Here is a 14,354-nt window from a genome sequence, read left to right as displayed (position 1 = left end):
CGAAAAAATTAAAAGACACAAAGAACAACAAGAAAATATGGCCCACAAGCACAGAAGCAATCACTAACTGCCTCAGAGAAAGTACAGACACTTGATTTGTTAAACAACAAATTTAAATCATCTATTTTAAATATATTCAAAGAAATTAAGTAGGCAACTTATGGAATGAGTGAAAATATTTGCAAAGCACAGATCTGATAAGGGGTAAATAGCCAAACTATATAAGGAATTCATACAACTCAACAGCAAAAAAGCAAATAATCCAATTAAAAAATGGGCAAAGGAGTTGAACAGACATTTTTTTCCAAAGAATTCAAATGGCCAACAGATACATGAAAAGGTACTAAATATCACTAATCATTAGGAAAAGGCAAATCAAACCACAACGAGATATTACCTCACACCTGTTAAAACGGCTATCCTTAGAAAGACAAGAGATAACAAATGTTGTTGAGGACTAATGATGTGAAGAAAAGGGAACCCTTGTGCACTGTTGGTGGGAATGTAAATTGGTGCAGACACTATGGAAAACAATATGGAGGCTCAAGAAATTAAAACTAGAACTACCTTATCACCCCACAATCCCACTACTGGGTGTACATCCAAAGGAAATGAAATCAATATACCAAAGAGATATCTGCACCCCCATGTTCACTGCAGCATTATTTACAATAGCCAAGACATGGAGATAATTTAAATGTCCATCAATGGATGAATGCATAGAGAAAATGTGGTAATGTGATATATATAAATATAAAATATAAATATAAAAGACAATATAAATGATTTTGTGCTTGTAACTTGTTTTACTCCTATCTAAATGCAGAAAGCAATAATTATAAATATGTGCTGATTAGTACACAATGTATAAAGATGTAAATTTTATGAAAATGAGAGCACAAAGGAGAGCAGGTAACAGAGCTACAAAGGAGCAAAGTTTCCGTATGCTACTGAAATTAAGTCACTATTAATCTGAACTATACTGTTATAAATTAATATGTTAATGGTAATCTGCCAAGCAACAACTAAGAAAATAACTCAAAATACATAGTAAAAGAAATGGCAAGGGAATTAAAATCTTACTACAAAATCACAACACAAAAGAAGGCATTAATGAATAGAACAAAAATGACATAATATATGAAAAACAAATAGCAAACTCTATCTTATCAGTAATTGCATTAAATGTAGATGGATTAAACACTACAATTAAAAGTCAGAGATTGGCAAATGGATTTAAAAACATGATCTAACTATATGCTTTCTATAAGAGACATACTTTAGATTTAAAGTCAAATAGGTTGAAAAGTAAAAGATGGGAAAAGATATTCCATGTAAACACTAACCAAAATAGAGCTAGAATTGCTATAAACAAAATAAACTTTAATATCAGACAACATAGATTTTATCAGACAAAATAGACTTTAAGAAAAAAATTATTACTAGAGACAAAGGACGTTTTTTAATGATAAAAGGTCAGTCTATCAAGAGGTTATAACAATTATAAAAATATGCACCTAACAGCAGAACCCAAAAATTTGAGACGCAAAATCTGATAGACTTGAGGGGGGGATAACAGACAATTCAACAAAAATAGTTGGAGACTACAATACCCTACTTTAAATAATGGATAGAACAACTAAACAGCAGGTCGGTAAAGATATAGGAAACCTGAACAATACTATGAACCAACTAGACATAATAGACACGTATGGAACACTTAACAATAGCAGAATACATTTTCTCCTCTAATGCACATGAAACATTCTCCGAGATAGGCCATATGTTAAGTCATAAAACAAGTCTTAATAAATTTAAAAGAACTGAAATCATTCAAAATATGTTCTGTGGCCACAATGAAAGAGCAGAAATCAATAACAAAGAAATCTGGAAAATTCACAACTATGTAGAAATTACACAATACACTCCTAAATAACCACAGGGAAAAGAAGAAAATCACAAGGAAATTTTTTAAATGTTTTGATATAAATGAAAATGAAGATACAATATACCAAAACTTACAGAATGCAGCTAAAATAGTGCTTAGATGGCAATTGATAGGTGTAAACATCTGTATTTAAAAAAAAGAAAGATCTCAATTTCTATTCACTATTGTACTGGGAGTTCTGACCACAGCAATTAGGCAATATAACATATAAGATATAAAAGACATCCAAATTGCAAGGAAGAAGTAAAACAATCCCTATTTGCAGATGATATGATCTAGTATATAGAAGACCCTAATGAACACATACACACACACACACACACACACACACACACACACATACACACACACACCAACTAATAGAGCCAGTAAATAAGCTCAGCAAGGTCAACATACAAAAATCAGTTGTAAATCTATATACTGATAATGAACAGTCTCAAAATAAAATTAATAAAACAATTCCATTCACAATAGCATCAAAAAATAAAACTCTAGGGATAAATTTAACACAAGAAGTGCAAGACTTATACACTGAAAAACTGCAAAACATAGTTGGAAGAAATCAATTTAGTCTTAAGTAAACAGGAGGGACACTCCATGTTCGTGAATTGGCAGACAATATTGATAAGATGGCAATAACCCCCAAATTGATCTTCAAATTCAATGTGATCCCTATCAAAATTTTAGGTGCTTTTTTTGGACAGAAATTGACAAGTTGTTCCTAAAATTCACATGGAAATATAAGGGACCTAGAACAGCTAAAGCAATCTTTAGAAAAAACAACGTTGGAAGACTCACACTTTCTCCATTTCAAACCTTACTACAAAGCTACAATAATCAAGTCTGTATGATATCGGCACAAGGACAGACATATAGACCGAGGAAATAGCACTGAGAGTCCAAAAATAAACCCAGACATCTGTGATCATCTCGTTTTCAACAAAGGTGGCAAGGAATTCACTGGGAGGAAAGAACAGTCTTTTCAACAAACGTTCCCGGTGAACAGCCATATGCAAAATAATGAAGTTGGACCCCTATCCCACACCATGAAGAAAAATAAACTCCAAATGATCCAAGACCTAAATATAAGATTACAACCATAAAACTCTTAAAAGAACACATAGGTGTATATCTTTGTGACCTTGGATTAGGCAACGGTTTCTTAGATATGACACCAAAACCACAAACAACCAAATATAAAAGATGAATTCGACCTCATCACATTTAAAAACTTTGGTGCTTCAAATGACACTATAAAGATATTAAAATGGGAGACATCACCAAAATGGCAGCGTGAGGTGAGCCTCTGTAAAGCGACCCCGGAATTTACAACTAATCAAACAACAATAACTCCACAAAGGACACCCTGCACAGCAGACAGGCAAGACAAAGAGGCCCACTACTGAATTCACCTAAAAGTGGGTGAATTGCGCATGCAGGGGACGAGGAAAGGGAGAAGTGCAGAGATGGAGACTCGCGGGCGCAGGACGCAGACCTAGCTCAGTGCTCCAAGCTCGCTGCTTCCCGGAACTACCGCAGCTGCGGGAGAGGGAAGAACTCAGACTGCTAGGGCTCCGCTTATGGCCCACAGGGCTGAGAGGGCAGCATATAACACGGCTGAACCCAAAGCTCACAGCAGAGACCTCGGAGAAAAGACTGAGGGAAGAAGGCTGAAAACGATGGTTTAAGCCCGCACTGCTGAGCAGAGAATGGAAGCCTTAGGCACTGAGACTAGATGCCCCCTCCCTACCCTCCCAGAGCTTGCCCCGCCCCAGCCTGCCCGGTGCTAGAAGCGGAAAGTAGCACTGTCAGATCAAAAGAACAGAATATTTGCTGTTCGGAGAATGGTGAACTGCAGACACAGATTCGCAGCCCTACTAGTTTCGGCAAAGGGGAGGGAGCTGTGGAAGCAGGACCAGCTGTGGTGGAGGTTGCCGCCATTGCTCTGGGCCACCTCTCACCACTCACCCCACCCCTGGCCCCACCTATCTGGGTGGATCCCTCCAGGAGTAAACAGAACTGCTGAAACATACAGGCTCTGAATCTGGTGCAAGAAGAGGTTGGAACTTCAAAAGTTTTCCGCATACCCACTAGGACACTGCGCCCTGAGACCCAGGTGAACTATTAACAGAGGAGAAGCCCATCTCCTAGGGAATCCCCCAATTGTGTGGAAAGCTGGAATAGTGCAGATAAAACATAGCATTACCATGTGAGAGAGAGAAAAAAGGCTGCAGTCGGAGAGAAAATAAAATATTCTACCAACAAGTACTGGAAAACAAAAGAAAGACTTCTTCCTATCAACCTGTTGCAGAAGCCACTCCTGTAGATGTCTAGGAAGAGAAATAATAAATAAGTAATTGCCATGAATAACCAAGGCAACAAGATAGCTCAGAAAGAAAGTGAAAAGTCTCCAGAAAAGGAACTTAAAGATATGAAAATATGTGACTTAAATGACACAGAATTCAACACTGCAGTTCTGAAAAAACTCAACAAGATGCAAGAAAACACAGAAAGGCAGTTTAATGAACTCAGAAACACAAAGAACAACAGGAGCATTTTACGAAAGACTGAAATTTTAGAAAAGAACCAAATAGAATTTCTGGAGATTAAGAACTCATAGAAGAAATTAAGTATGAAATAACCAGCTTAGGTAGTAGAGTTGACCAGATGGAGGAAAGAATCAGTGACTTCGAAGATAGAAACATGGAAATGACATGGATGGAAGAAGAAACAGACTTGAGACTTAAAAGAAATGAAAGAACTCTACAAGAACTTTCTGACTCCATCAGAAAGAGCAATATAAGAATAATGGACATACCAGAAGGAGAAGAAAGAGACAAGGGAACAGAGAATATATTCAAAGAAATTATCGATGAGAACTTCCCAAACTTGTGGACAGAACTTGATCCTCGAATCCAAGAAGCAAATAGAACACCTAGTTACCTCAATCCCAACAGGCCTTCTCCAAGGCACATTGTATTGAAGCTGTCTAAAATCAACGACAAAGAAAGAATCCTCAAGGCAGCCAGGGAAAAGAAGATGGTAACCTACAAAGGAAAGCCCATTAGATTATGATCAGATTTTTCAGCAGAAACTCTACAAGCCAGGAGGGAGTGGAACCAAATATTCAAACTATTGAAAGAGAGAAATCATGAGCCAAGAATAATATATCCAGCAAAGATATCCTTTAGATATGAAGGAGGAATAAAGACCTCGCCAGACATACAGAAGCTAAGGGAATTTTCTAACACACGACCTACACTACAAGAAATACTAAAGGAGGCTATTCGACCACCATCAACAGGGACAATTTGTGGCAACCAAAACATAAAAAGGGGGAGAGTAAAGGCCTGAACCGGAATATGGGAATGGAGAAAGAAAGCGTGCTGAAGAAAATGGAATACTCTAAATACCAAACTTTCTTTTACATAAACTTAAGGGTAACCACTCAAAAAAATCCAGAACTGAAATACATACTGTAATAAAAGAAGAGACAGAGGGAAACATCATAGAATACCACCACACAGAAATAATAGACAACAACAAAAAGGCAAAGAAACAATGGCGACACAGCCTTACCAGAAAACTAAAGATAGAATGACAGGAAATCCTCACATATCAATAATCACCTTAAATGTAAATGGACTGAACTCAACAATAAAAAGGCACAGAGAGGCAGATTGGATCAAAAAACTAAACCCAGCCATATGCTGTCTCCAAGAGACACATCTCAGCTACAAGGACAAGCATAGACTCAAAGTGAAAGGGTGGAAATTGACACTCCAAGCAAATGGTACCCAGAGAAAATCAGGTGTAGCCATAATGATATCAGATGAAACAGACTTCAGGGTGAAAAAGATAACAAGAGACAAAGATGGACATTTCGTAATGGTAAAGGGGACTATACAACAAGAAGACATAACAGTCATCAATATTTATGCCCCCAATCAAGGAGCACCGAAATACACCAAGCAACTACTAACAGAACTAAAGGGAGAAATTGACCAAAACACAATTATATACTAGGAGACTTAAATACATCATGGACAGTTATAGATAGATCATCCAAACAGAAAATAAATAATGAAATAGCAACCCTATTTCGGTGACACATTAGATGAAATGGACATAATTGACATTTATAGAGCACTTCATCCTAAAACATCAGACTATACATTATTTTCTAGTGTATATGGAACATTCTCAAGGATAGACCACATATTGGGACATAAAATCAGCCTCAGCAAATTTAAGAAGATTGAAATCATACCAAGCATATTCTCTGATCACAAGGCTTTGAAATTGGATATCAACTGCAAAAAGAAAGCAGGAAAAAACACAAATACATGGAGATTAAACAACATACTTTTAAAGAACGACTGGGTCAAAGAAGAAATTAGAGGAGAGATCAAAAGTTACATAGAAACAAATGACAATGAAAATACATCCTACCAAAATTTTTGGGATGCAGCGAAAGCAGTTTTAAGAGGGAAATTTATCTCATTACAGGCATATCTCAAGAAACAAGAAAACTCCCAAATAAATAACCTCATGTTACACCTTAAAGAACTAGAAAAAGAACAAGTGAAACCCAAGGTCAGCAGAAGAAAGGAAATAACGAAAATCAGAGAAGAACTCAATGAAATAGAGAACAGAAAGACAATAGAAAAAATTAATGTGACAAAGAGCTGGTTCTTTGAAAAGATTAACAAAGTTGACAAACCCTTCACTAGACTCACTAAGATAAAAAGAGAGAAGACACTAATTAACAAAATCAGAAATGAAAAAGGGGACGTTATGACGGACACCACAGAAATACAAAGGATCATCCAAGAATACTATGAAGGACTATATGCCACCAATTTCAATAACCTAGAAGAAATGGACACGTTTTTAGAAACATACAGACTTCCTAGGCTGAACCATGAAGAACTGGAAAATCTAAACAGACCGATCACCAGTAACAAAATTGAATCAGTCGTCCAAAACCTTCCCAAAAGTAAAAGTCCGGGACTTTTCTAGCAAATCAAATACAACAATGCATTAAAAAGATTATTCATCATGACCAAGTGAGGTTCATACCTGGGGCACAGGATGGTTCAACATATGCAAATCCATCAATGTGATACATCACCTAAACAAAATAAAGGACAAAAATCATATGATTATATTAATTGATGCAGAAAAAGCATTTGACAAGAACAACATCCATTTATGATTAAAACACTTAATAAAATGGGTATAGAAGGAAAATACCTTAACATAATAAAGGCCATATATGACAAGCCCTCAGCTAATCTCATAATTAATGGTGAAAAACTGAAGCCCTTTGCTCTATGTTCAGGAACACGACAGGGCTGTCCCCTATCACCTCTGCTTTTCAACATAGTGTTGGAAGTCCTTGCCAGAGCAATCAGGCAAGAGAAAGAAATAAAAGGCATCCAAATTGGGAATGAAGAAGTTAAATTATCACTCTTTGCAGATGACATGATGCTATATATAGAAAACCCTAAAGACTCCACCAAAAAGCTATTAGAAACAATCAACGAATACAGTAAAGTTGCCGGCTACAAAATCAACGCACAAAAATCCATTGCCTTCCTATATACTAACAATGAAATCTCAGAAAAAGAAACACAAAAAACAATTCCTTTTGCAATTGCAGCAAAAAGAATAAAATACCTAGGAATAAACTTAACCAAGGATGTGAAAGACCTATATGCTGAAAACTATAAGACATTTTTGAAAGAAATTGAAGAAGACACAAAGAAATGGAAAGACATTCCGTGCTCATGGATTGGAAGAATCAACATAGTTAAAATGGCCATATTACCCAAAGCAATATACAGATTTAATGCAATCCCCATCAAAATCCCAATGGCATTTTTTAAAGAAATAGAACAAAAAATCATCAGATTTGTTTGGAACCACAAAAGACCCCGAACAACCAAAGCAATCTTAAGAAAAAAGAACAATACTGGAGGTATCACACTCCCTGACTTTAGCTTGTACTACAGGGCTACAATAATCAAAACAGCATGGTACTGGCAGAAAAACAGACACATAGACCAATGGCATAGAATTGAGAACCCAGAAATAAAACCACATAAATATGGACAGATAATTTTTGACAAAGAAGCAAAAAACATACAATGGAGAAAAGACAGCCTCTTCAATAAATGGTGCTGGGAGAATTGGATAGCCACGTGCAAAAGAATGAAACTGGACTGCTATTTGTCACCATGTACCAAAATTAATTCAAAATGGATCAAAGACTTGAGCATAAGACCTGACACAATAAACTGCATAGAAGAAAACATAGGTATTAAACTTATGGACCTTGGGTTCAAAGAGCATTTTATGAATTTGACTCCAAAGGCAAGGGAAGTAAAAGCTAAAATAAATGAATGGGACTATATGAAACTTAAAAGCTTCTGCACAGCAAAAGAAACCATTGACAAAATAAAGAGGCAACCAAGTGAATGGGAGAAGATTTTTGCAAACAGTGCCTCTGATAAGGGGCTAATATCCAAAATATACAAGGAACTCATGCAACTCAACAACAGAAAAACAAACAACCTAATTGAAAAATGGGCAGAGGACCTGAAGAGACATTTCTCCAAAGAGGACATACAAATGGCAAATAGACATATAAAAAAAATGCTCAACATCACTAATCATCAGAGAAATGCAAATCAAAACCACAATGAGATATCACCTCACCCCAGTCAGAATGGCTATCATCAACAAGACAAATAGTAATAAGTGCTGGAGAGGCTGTGGAGAAAAAGGAACCCTCATACACTGTTGATGGGAATGCAGACTGGTGCAGCCGTTATGGAAGGCAGTGTGGAGGTTCCTCAAAAAGTTACGAATGGAATTACCATATGACCCAGCAATCCCTCTCCTGGGTATCTACCCAAAAAATCTGAAAACATTTAGAGATAAAGACACGTGTGCTCCAATGTTCATTGCAGCTTTGTTTACGGAGGCCAAGACATGGAAACAACCAAAATATCCTTCAATAGATGAATGGATAAAGAAGTTGTGGTATATGTACACAATGGAATACTATTCGTTGGTAAGAAAAGATGATATAGGAACATTTGCGATAACATAGATGGATCTTAAGAGTATAATGCTGAGTGAAATAAGTCAGACAGAAAAAGCAGAGAACCATGTGATTTCACTGACATGTGGTATATAAACCAAAAAGAACAAAAGAACAAGACAAACAATAGAGAAACAAAAACTCTTAGACACAGACAATAGTTTAGTGGTTACCAGAGGGTAAGGGGGGTGGGGGGTGGGGGGTGGGAGATGAGGGTAAGAGGGATCAAATATATGGTGATGGAAGGAGAACTGACTCTGAGTGGTGAAGACACAATGGGATTTATAGATGATGTAATACAGAATTGTACACCTGAAATCTATGTAATTTTGCTAACAATTGTCACCCCAATAAATTTAAAAAATAAAAATAAAATAAAAAACAAAAAAGATATTAAAATGGGAGAAAAGATGTGCATACAATGTATATGATAAAGGCCTAGTATCCAGAATACATAAAGAACTCTTACAATTCAATAATAAAAGAAAAATAACCTGATTAAAAATGGGCAAAGAATCTGAATAGACATTTCTCTAAAGAAATACACAAATGAAAACAAGCAGATAAAAACTTGCTCAGCATCATGAGTCATGATGGAAATGCAATCCAAGCCCACATGAGATGCCACTTCACAACAATGAGATGGCTATGGTAAATATGGTGGGTGCTAACAAGTGTTAATGAAGCTGCTGAGGAACTGGAACTCCAGTACAATCCTGGTGACAATGTGAAGCTGTGCAGTTGCTTTGGAAAACAGTCTGGCAATTCCTTAACATTTGAAACACAGAGTTACCAGCAATAACAGTCCTAGGTACATAACCAAAATATTTAAAAGCTTACACCCACATCAAAACTTGTATACAAATGTTCATGGCAGTATTATTCATATTAGCCACAAAGTGGAAACAATCCAATGTCCATCATCTTATGAATGGATAAACAAAATGTGGTACACACATACAATGCAATATTTCATGGCAATGGAAAGAAGTTCATGCTACAACATGGATGAACCTTGAGAACATCGTACTAAGAGAAAGATACCAGACACAAAAGGCCACATACTATAATGTCCAGAATAAGCAAATTCACAGTCATAGAATAGATAGTGGTCACCAAGGGCAAGCAGGCAGGAGAAGAGGTGCTAATGGGTATGGGGGTTTCTTTGGGGGGTGACTAAAATGTACTGGGAGTAGTGGTGATAGTTCTACAACTCTGTGGATATGCAAAAAACACTGAATTATTCACTATAAAAGGGTGAATTTTATGTTATATGAATTACATATTTCAAATTTTTAAACAGAATAAAGATATGGTCCAAGTTACATTCCCAGGATAGCACCCAATTCCCCTCACATTCATTACAGTCTAACAGATGAGAATGATCTCACTGTAGACTTACTTTGCATTTCTTTAATTATGAGCCAGATTGAGGTTAAAAAAAAACCCACAACATTTTCTTCCTTGAATTGTCCGTTTGGAGTCTGCCCCTTTATTCAACAGCTTGTGGATTTGCTTTTTTATTCACTGATTACATACTGGGCACGTGCCTTGCACCATTCTAGGCACTGGAGACACAGCCATAAATACAATCAACAGCGTCCCGGCCCTTGTGAGGCTTCCATGGCAGAGGCAAGACACAAACACTAAGCAAGTGACTGTATACCAGCTGGCAGTGAGAGCCGTGGGGAGAACACGGGCGGGCAGTGAGGCCCAGGAGCGGATGGGGGAGGCAGGGCTTTCTCGGTAAATCAGGCAGCCAGGGAAGGCCCCTCTGTAAGGTGACTTCTGAGCCAAGACCTGAAGGAAGTAATCCCTGTATATCCCAGGGAAGGTCAAGGGCAAAGGCCCTGGGGCAGGAGCATATGCAGCCTGCTCCAGGCCAGTGCTGCTGGGGTACAGTGGAGGTAGTGAGGCGAGAGCAGACCCTACTGGGCCTCGTAGGCGGAATAGGGCTTGTGTTTATTTCCTTGGTTGTCATACAACTTACCACAAGCTGGTGGATTAAAACAATGGAAATGTATTCTCTCACAGTTTGGGAAGCGAAAAGTCTGAAATCAAGGTGTCAGCAGGTCCGTGTTCCCTCTGACGGCCTAGGAATGAATCCTTCCTTGCCTCTTCCTAGAGTCTGGTGGTCGCCAGCAGTGCTCGGCGTTCCTTGGCTTGTAGATGCATCGTGTCAGTCTCTGTCCTCAGGTGACATGGTCTCCTTCCCTCCATGTCTCTCCATCTCCCTCTCCTTCTAAGGACACCAGTCACTGGCTTTGAGGCCCATCCTAATCCAGTATGGCCTTGTTTTAACTTGATTACTTCTGCAAAGACCCTATTTCCAAATAAAGTCATCTCATGGGTTCCAGGTGGACATGAATTTAGGGGACTCTATTCACCCCAGTACAGTCTCCTCTTCAGGTCCTAAAGTCTGTGTGTCTGAAGTGTTTCATCAACCCACTCACTCTACCTCCCACCAGAGGATTTGGGTAGAGAATTACACAATCTAATTTAAACCACGCTGGCTGACTTACGGAGACAAGACAAGGGGGCAAGTTCAAAGCAGGAGACCAGTTAGAAACTCCTGCAAAAACCCACATACTCAGGACAGTGGGTTGGACTTCGGAGGCAGCAGTGCAGGGGCGAGGCACAGCAGAAGCAGGACTTTACTTAGGTAGACACACAGAATTTGCTCACTGAGCAGATGTGAGTTTGAGAGACAGAAATCAAGGAGGCTGGTGCAGCTTTAGTCCTACAAAAGAAAGCAGAACTGATGGGTCTGAAAGGGCACTTTACACAGGAAGAAACCATGACTTCTAGTTGAGGATGGCAAATGCATTTGCTTTCCAACCTCCTGGAAATAAAAGAGCACAGAAGAAAAGCTGTGCAAGAGTGTGGGTCACCAGTGGACAAGGTGACTCACACTTCTGGAAAGCGGAAGGCAGGTGGTGGTGGGTGGCTGGATGAAGCCAAAGAGGAGCCCGTGCAGGAAACCCCACCTTTCAGGGAAGAAGTGGGTATACAGACAAGACCAAGTGGAGGGCTCACCTGCCCTCCCACCACAGGACAGACAGGTCCTTACTGGGCTGGGGGGAAAGGAGGGGCAGGAGACAGGGGCAGACACCCCGTGGGGAGTTGTCCTGTAAGCAGGAGCCAGATGCGAGTTCTGCCACAGGGGGGAGGGGTGGTGTGACTGACAGCCAGCCCCTCCACCTAAAGGTGCCTCACAGCAGAGTGCAGGCACACCCTTCCTGGGAACATGTCTGCCTGGGAATTCTACGCAGGGGAGACACTGTGGGGTGCAGTCTGTACGATACAGAGGGAGCGCTCACCGGGCCCCCAGACACCCTCCTTAAAATGTGCGTACAGCCTCAAGTTCAAGAGACATAAACAGTCACGAGAGAAGAATGGACAGCAAGAAAGAGAAAGGCCAAATGGCCAAGGGAAGAATCCACCCCAGAGGAAACATACTTGAAGCAACAAAGGAAATCTTAAAAGAAGAAGCAATTCTAAAAGAGAGAGACTGGAGAAGCTGTGTCCATGATGAGCAAGATGCTCCAGCTGAGGGGCTGAGGTGCTGCAGGGCCATCCCTCAGATCCAGTCCTCACAGCCCACCGGCAGTGTGCCCTGCTCTGGGTTTCCCATGTGTGACCATGTCTGTCTGTCCATCCGCACTGGAACTCATTTGTCCAAGTGGCCATCCCCTTCCCCTGGGAACAGCACTGACCACCCAGTGGGCCCTCCAGCTCCTCCCATCTGTTAACCACTCTATAAATGGGGTCATCTGTGTGCCCCCACTGCTTAAAACACTTCAGTGGCTTCCCACTGCTTCAAAGAAGAGAAAACGGGTAACTTGGCTGGCAAGGCCCAGACTCACCTTGATGGGATCCCCACTGGTCAGATGGCTCTGCTCCCTCCCCCAGAGGCCCACAAAGGCTGTTCCCTCTGCTCAGAATGCTGTTCCTGCCAGCCTCACTTCCTGCCAGGGCACAGACATCTGGAGCCTTCTCTCCACGGCACTTCCCCAGTCGCAGCTACGCTGTTCCTGGGGCCATCTGACGACTGTGTTTCCTTGTCAGATGCTCTGTCACCTTCCCCACCTCCTTTCAAAGAAAGCTGCTCCCTTTGATCAATTTTGCATTATCTTGTGTTGCTTTTACTTGGAGGACTTCACTGCTAAAGAAAGTTTGAAAATACCTAACACACATCACTTTGCCTCCAATTTGATGGAGACACTCAGAGCAAGGGCTGGGCCCACAGGGTGCCCCCAGCAGCTGTGTGCTGTGCTCCTTGCAGTCTGGCCTGTGTGCTACTGAGCAGGGGAGGCTGCTGGGTAGGGAACGGGGCTACAAGCACCTCTTCTCATGGGGAGGGAAGGACCCAGCACTGATGGAATTCTGCCTCCTCTGCTATCAGGCTCCCTGCATGGATTCAGCCTTCCTTCAGATTTTATTTATTTTTTTAAACGTTTTATTTCTTATTTTAAGATTTTATTGGGGAAGGGGAACAGGACTTTATTGGGGGACAGTGTGTACTTCCAGGACTTTTTTCCAAGTCAAGTTGTTGACCTTTCAGTCTTAATTGTGGAAGGGTGGAAGGGACAGTTCAGCTCCAGGTTCAGTTGCCATTGCTAGTTGCAGGGGACACAGCCCACCATCCCTTGCAGGAGTCGAACCAGCAATTTGTGGTTGCGCTCCAACCAGCTGAGCCATCCGGGAGCTCAGTGGCAGCTCAGCTCAAGGTGCCGTGTTCAATCTTAATTGCAGGCGGCGCAGCCCACCATCCCTGGCAGGAGTCGAGGAGCTGAACCAGCAACCTTGTGGTTGAGAGCCCACTGGCCCATGTGGGAATCGTACCAGCAGTCTTTGGCGTTAGGAGCACGGAGCTCCAACCACCTGAACCACGGGGCCAGCCCCAGAATGTCACAGATTTTAGAATGACACAGGCACATTAACACTTTACTCTCAATCCCCATGGATCTGGGCTCAGTGGGTACCACTGTCCCCAAGGAATGAGGCCAAAGGCTTTGGGCCAGGGTTCCTCAAGGGAGGGTGGGACCGGACAGGAGAACAGGTCCTGAGCCAGAAGGGGGATGAGGTTAGATGGTCAGCTGGTACTAACTGATGCATTTGGCTCCAGGGTCTGATACCGTGTTTCCCCGAAAATAAGACCTAACCGGAAAATAAGCCCTAGCATGATTTTTCAGGACATCCCCTGAACATAAGCCCTAATGTGTCTTTTGGAGCAAAACTTAATATAAGACCCGGTCTTATTTTCAGGGAAACACAGTAGTTCCTTAATCAGCG

General features: G+C 40.6%; 1 protein-coding gene across 5 annotated transcripts in view; it reads right to left on the bottom strand.

The window, feature by feature from the left end:
* Positions 1–14,354, bottom strand: part of RASGEF1A (RasGEF domain family member 1A) — a 116,421-nt gene that overhangs the window by 68,069 nt on the left and 33,998 nt on the right. For 4 of the 5 annotated variants that reach the window (XM_074337315.1, XM_074337316.1, XM_074337320.2 and 1 more), the window contains exon 2: positions 7,031–7,082. The exons of the other annotated variant lie outside the window; for it this stretch is intronic. In XM_074337315.1, the coding sequence (XP_074193416.1) occupies positions 7,031–7,066 (36 nt within the window). In that variant the 5' untranslated portion in view covers positions 7,067–7,082. The remainder of the gene's footprint in view (positions 1–7,030; positions 7,083–14,354) is intronic. 5 annotated transcript variants of the gene reach the window in all.

The sequence above is a fragment of the Rhinolophus sinicus genome, chromosome 15 (assembly GCF_057876585.1).
Source record: "Rhinolophus sinicus isolate RSI-liver-muscle chromosome 15, RSI-T2T, whole genome shotgun sequence".
Taxonomy (NCBI): Eukaryota; Metazoa; Chordata; class Mammalia; order Chiroptera; family Rhinolophidae; genus Rhinolophus; species Rhinolophus sinicus.
Note: the sequence above shows the minus strand (reverse complement) of the source record. Positions and strands in the feature narration are given on the sequence as shown.